At 52.3% G+C, this 6,000-nt stretch overlaps 1 protein-coding gene across 1 annotated transcript; it reads right to left on the bottom strand.

Annotated features, from left to right (window-relative positions):
- Window positions 1-3,652: 3,652 nt before the first annotated feature.
- Window positions 3,653-5,560, bottom strand: LOC112897483 (putative F-box/kelch-repeat protein At1g15680). The gene has a single exon (XM_025965784.1). The coding sequence runs from the start codon at window positions 5,147-5,149 to the stop codon at window positions 4,055-4,057; it is 1,095 nt and encodes a 364-aa protein (XP_025821569.1). The 5' UTR covers window positions 5,150-5,560; the 3' UTR covers window positions 3,653-4,054.
- Window positions 5,561-6,000: the final 440 nt, after the last annotated feature.

The following is a 6,000-nucleotide window of genomic DNA, read 5'->3' as shown; positions in this document are numbered from 1 at the left end:
GTGGTTGATCTTTATTTCCACCCTTGCCTGAGTGAGTCGAAGAAGAAGAAGAAGCGGAACCTCGTTTGAACTGAGGTTTCCCTTGTGGCCTCGTATATTTATCTGAAGAGTTGTTTCTTTTGTTATGCCTAACATAGTTGAGCGTGTCACTATGCGAGGCTTTGAGTCTTTCATCTTCTTGCACACACATTGCAATGAGCTTCTCTAGATCCCATGTCTCTGGGCTGATGTTGTAGTTAACAACAAAAGTCTCAAACTCTTTTGGCAGAGAAGCCAGAACCAAATGGACAACAAAAGCATAAGGAAGCTCCATGTCCATAGGTTTGAGCTTAGATGCCATATTGCTCATTTTCAGTATGTGCTCTCTCACACCACCGCCAGTGTACTTATCATTAACTAACCTCTGAATTAGAGTTTGAGCATAAGCTTTTGAAGAGCCAACAAATTGACTCTCCACTTTCTTTAAGTACTCAACTGCGGTGGGGCAATCTGGATTGCTCCCCTGATACTGTCTATGATGGAACTCTTGATAACCATCAAACACTTTCTGTTGGAAGAGATCCATTTTGCTTTCTCAAGATCAAACTTCATTTGAACATTTGCATGTTCTCTCTGACGAGCTTGCCAAGCGGCAGAGGTCTCTTCCGGGTCCCTCACCAGTTCCGCAGGAGAAACGGGAAATGGTGAGGTGATGGCGAAATCGATATCTGACAGTGCGAGGGCCACTTCTAGCTTCTGTGCCCATATCCTGTAGTTGGAACCATCCAACGGCGGTATAGCGTTAATAAAGGTCATGGCATTAGATCCTGAAATTTAAATCAAGAAGAGTGAGAACTGCTTTTATAAAATAATAATTGCATATCTCAATTTAACGTTGGTCAATATTAAGATATACAATTAACTAGCTGCATTAATTCTAAAACACCGTTGGGCAGAATTAGAGCAAATGCATGGAAAACTTACTTAAAAAATTATAATACTGCTATTATCGACGTTGGTCAGAAAATAACAATATTATAACTGAAGAAAAAACTGAAAGCTGACTCCTTTAATTATAATATCTCGTTGGGTCTAAAATAATTAAAGGATATAACTTAATTAAATTTGCAGCGGAAAAATAAATAGTTCTAACTTTCAGAAACATTCTTACTTCTTTCTCTCTATAGAAATTATCACGTTGGTGAAAATTAAGATAGAGATTAAAACATACAAGGAAAAGTCCAAAAGGAAAAATTCTGAAAAATACTTGAGAGGATTCACTGTGCGCGTGGCCCAAAACGACCCACACAGGCCCGGCCCAAACGCGGCAACCGCGCGCGCGGGGCTGCTGGCCGCGCACCAGGCCTCAACCTGGGCCTGGGCCGGCAAAGCAACGCCCCACCTGGGCCGTAATCAGCCCGCGCGCGCGTGACCTCCCTGTGGCCGTCGGATCAGATCCGACGGCCGTCCGGCCGTTGCGGGCGGGTCAAAACCCCGCGTCGCAGCCGCACCCCGCAAACCCTAGGGTCATTTCGTCCTTCTCCCCGCCCGCTCCTCCCGGCCTCTCCTCTTCCTCCGCGTGACGGCGACCAAGGGCGACGGCGCCACCACGGGCCTCCTCGCCGGCGAGCGCGCTCGCCTGTGCGTGAGCGCGCCGCCGTCGAGTGGGCTCGCGGTGGTGAACTAGTCCGCGCGCGGGGCGCGGTGGGAATCCCCGAGCGATGGCGCGCTCGGGATGGCTCGGCCCATCGACGGCGGAGGCGCACCAGAGCCGCTGGGCCTCGGTGGTACTTTCCCGTGGAGCAAGGAGCTCCCGGTGACGAGGTAAGAGTCCTCCTGTGGTGGCCGGTTAGGGTTAGGGTTAGCGGGTTAGGGTTTTGGGCTCGGGGTGTGATGGGATCTTTCACCCCGAAGGGTTTGACTCGATTTCTTCTTACTTGCCTTGCAATTTTTCTCGGATTAATGCTATTCCCCTCCTTCTAAATGCTTTGCACCAGTCCTTGCCCGAGACTAACTACGATTAGTTAGGCTAAACTGATACCATTGATAGATGCTTAGGGATCTTCTAAACGTCAATTAGCTCGGTAATCAACTGAACATGATAGGCTTAGGGCAAATCGAGAAAGAAACAGAGAGATAGGGGAAGGCGGATTAGATCCATACCACCGGTTGAAGCCCCGGCTTCGCCGTTGTTGGCCATGACGTCGAGGAGGAAGCCGATCGGAGTCGTGGACGAGGGTGCACGAGCGGCGGTGAGGTCGAGCAGTGTCGATGATGATGATGCAGAGGAGACAGCGTCGACGTAGAGGCGACGGCGGCGCTTCCCGTCACTTCAGCGCTGCACTTAGATCGGGTTGTGCTAGGGTTTTAGGTGGGGTTGCAGGCAAGCGCGATGAACTTCGTCATCCGTGCCCCGGCCCCCACCCTTCCTTTTATTGTGGCGCTGCGCGACGGGGGCCCACCCGCCATTGGGTTGGCGGTGCGCCCCCGATCGGGGCGCGTAACCGATTCCAGATCGGTCGTTGGACCGATCCGGATTGAGATCAAACTAACAAGAGCATCTCAGTTGGCTCTGTCAAGGAAGTGAAACAGGCATTCCTAGGTTGAGGTACATTGGAATCCTGAAGCACCACCACGAACGCTACCGCGCGTGCGCCTGCGGTGCGGTAAGGCACCACCCTGTTGTGCCAGCAGCCAACTCCGGCGTGGTGATTCATGCCATGTCGGATGAGCAAGATATGCGGAAGATGGGGGGGCTTGCCTCCTCCTTTCCTCGTGGTGCTTGCTTTCCTATAATCTGGGCTGTTTGCTTCGGCTCCTTGAGACTAGGCCACCAGTCATATTGCAAAATCCAAGGAAGCTGGAGAGTTGCGGTTAACGATTCCTATAAATTGAGAAAGAAACCTACCTGTTACTCTACCAAGGCCTTCCAATGACTTTGCTTTAAGCAATATGGCTGGTAGTGAGTAAGAAACAATTACAGTTAGAGAGTAAGTAACGAAGATAGAAAGATAGAATCAGTCTCGCTACACTAGAAATAGATGTAGTCAAAATAAAGGAAAATTTAATCAAACCTACTTCGCCTTCCCTATTCCGATTCGCTATCGCTGTTCCGCTGTTCCGTGAGCTGGGCGGGGAGGCGATACTAGTTATCAGGTCAGAGAGAGGCCTGGCCCCTCCTCTTTTCCCTACTCAGATAGATTTCAGGAGTACTCTGGCCGATGAAGGAGTCTACTTTCTTGCTTACCTACCCGAGTCGGCAACTTCCTTTGTTACCTCCTCTCGAACCATAACATACTAGTATTATTATTTGATCATTGAATCTTTGTTTTTAGATATTGGTGCTCAATGCTTGTGACCCTTATCACGTCAGGTAGCTTGCTATCCGAACAACTACGATATATGCGTAATTTTTTAATGAAATCTCTATTCATAAAATCTAAATATATATAGATCTCCTCTATTTCGAATTTTTTTCTAGCTAGAAATAGAGAACGAAATTGCTCTTTAGACTATGCACAATATATAGAAAAACTGTTAGGAGTAGAATATAATTTTTACTTAAATAATTCTCTAAATAATAATTTATAAATAATATGACTTTCTAAATAATAATTTATAAATAATAATTTATAAATAATAATTTAGAGAATAGATTTTAGAAAGGCTCAGATATCTTTGGAGATGCTCCTACTGTCGGCATGTCTGAAACATCAACATCAAGAAACCTTCAAGTCCCCCTGCTTGTGTTTCTGAATATTTCCGTCTCGACAAACTTGGCATGACATTGCTCTTGGCCACCAGAAGAGAATGCACAGTGTACGTTAAGTACAGTTTCTCTTCTACTCAAGTATAGAACTACTGATCAAGCAAAACCATTCTTCTCCTTTGTGTTTCGAATTTCCTCCTTTATCAGATCGTCCTATAACAACGATATAGTATTTACAAAGTACATCGACATAAACATCTGCACAAAGTAAACATCGGCTATCGTAAAAGAAGTAGTAGCCATCTTTCACAAGCAGCAGAACAGAAAACGACTCTTAGCAAATTCTGCAGGCCGTCAGCATCAGAATTAGCACTGCACGTGAGCATCACCCAGGGGGCAATCTGATAGGTATAGCGACGAAGGGACGAGCCAGGTCCTGACGATACGATTCTTCTCGCCCTCGCCGAACACCCAGGCTCCGGTGATCTCCTTCCTCGTCAGGTCGTACTCCACGAGCCTCCACGCCGACCACATGTACGCCGCGTCCTTCTCCGGGTGCAGCGCCAGGAACCGGACCTCGTTCCCCCTGCACCCTTCCTCCGCGACGGCGTCGAGCTTCACGGCGTGCTTCAGGCGCCACTGGAGCGTAGGGGATGAGTCGTCGAGCACCCAGACCTTGAGCTGCGCGCCGTCGCTGGCCACGTAGTGTAATCGCCCGCCGGAGTGCGCGAGGCGGCCGTCGCCGTCCGTCGGCTCGGCGGGGAGCTCGGCGACCGTGCACGTGAGCTCGGGGTCGGCGACGTCCATGCGCACGACGCATTCCGGGTCGGAGGCCAGGGCGTACACGGCGCCGCCGTGGAAGTGCATCGAGCCGGAGAGGGCGCCCGCGGGCACGCCGAACTCCACGTCGCGCGCGGTCCACGCCCACGCCTCCGACGAGAACACCTCCACCTCGCCCCCGCGCTCGCGCCACCGGCCGGTGAAGTTGATGACGTGGTAGCCCCGCGGGGAGGCGCCGGAGGGGTCGAACGCGAGCATGGACAGCCGCGCGTTCCTCGACGGCGCCGGCAGCGCCGCCCACCGCCTGGTCACCGGGTCGACGACGTAGAACCGCGCCGTGCCAGCGGTGCGGAACAGGAGCAGGCCATTGCAGGCGTCGCAGACGACGGCGCCGTTCAGGAACGGGAAGAAGCCGAGGTCCAGGTCCTCGAGCTGGCCGCCGCCGTCCGCGCACGCGAACCGCGGCGCCTTGCCGCCGCCGTCGGGGAAGTAGACCACGGACAGCTGCAGGGGCAGCCTGCGGCGGAGGTAGCTGTCGGAGATAGTGGCGCACCAGCCCTTGGACACGCACCTGGACCGCGCCACGGCCTTGACGGGCAGCCGGAGGATGATCTCGGCCAGCATGTCGTCGCTCAGGCTCCTCACACTCTCGATGGAAGAATGCCTCTTCAGGATCGCCATTGCTTCAGGGTCGCCGAAGGTCGCAGTCGCAGAGCAGAGGATTTAAGCGAGTTTGCAGAGACGATTGGCGCGACGCGGACGCAACGATCGAAGCTTAGATGCCTTGGAGCTTATTAAGGTAGCGTCGGGTCAGAGACTCAGAGTATACATGCACACGGAAGGGTGTTAAGTGTTACTGTTAACGCCGCCACGGCATCGGCGATGCGACCGCCGCACCGGTGCCGTCAGGGACTGTTACCCAAGCTCGAATTATTGAAGGCTGCGTGTACGCCACGTGTCCCTCCAAGCCGAGTCCATGGCCGTCAGAGGCCGGGTTGACGTGACACGTGCTAGCGCGGAAACGTTGAAGTGTCTCGGTTCCAGTTTGTTCCGGTTTCCCCTCCTCCGTGTCGCTTGTTCGACTGTTCCACCGCGAGTCAAAAAGACAAAGGAAAAAAAAAAAGCACCGGAGACACCAGGGTCCAGGGGGCAGTGGTGTGCGTGGCGTCGACGCGGCGTACGGGGCGGCACGCATAGTTGGTTGCGGGTGGTTATGCGCCGGCACCGCCGCGGCCAGCTGAAGCTGAACTGCCGGCGGGTGGTGGCCAGCCGGAAGCCCGAAACGACGCATGTTCTGATCTGCTGGCTCCTGGTTCAAGCGTGATACGTTTATGCACTCAACTGATGAAGTCCACAAGCTTACGCATTAGCCCGTGACAGAATGGAGTATATATCTTGGACGGCAGCGTCAGCTGATGAACACAGAACGCGGCAAGGTTTCTGCAGATTAAAAAGAGGCGAGACCATGTGGTCACTACAGGAGAACAACAAACTTCGGACGGCTAAAATAATCTTCCGACGGGAACTTCCGA

Source organism: Panicum hallii, chromosome 6 (assembly GCF_002211085.1).
Source record: "Panicum hallii strain FIL2 chromosome 6, PHallii_v3.1, whole genome shotgun sequence".
Taxonomy (NCBI): domain Eukaryota; kingdom Viridiplantae; phylum Streptophyta; class Magnoliopsida; order Poales; family Poaceae; genus Panicum; species Panicum hallii.
Note: the sequence above shows the minus strand (reverse complement) of the source record. Positions and strands in the feature narration are given on the sequence as shown.

Coding starts and splice junctions, on each gene's coding strand:
- LOC112897483 (XM_025965784.1), bottom strand. CDS start 5,149: ATGGCGATCCTGAAGAGGCATTCTTCCATCGAGAGTGTGAGGAGCCTG.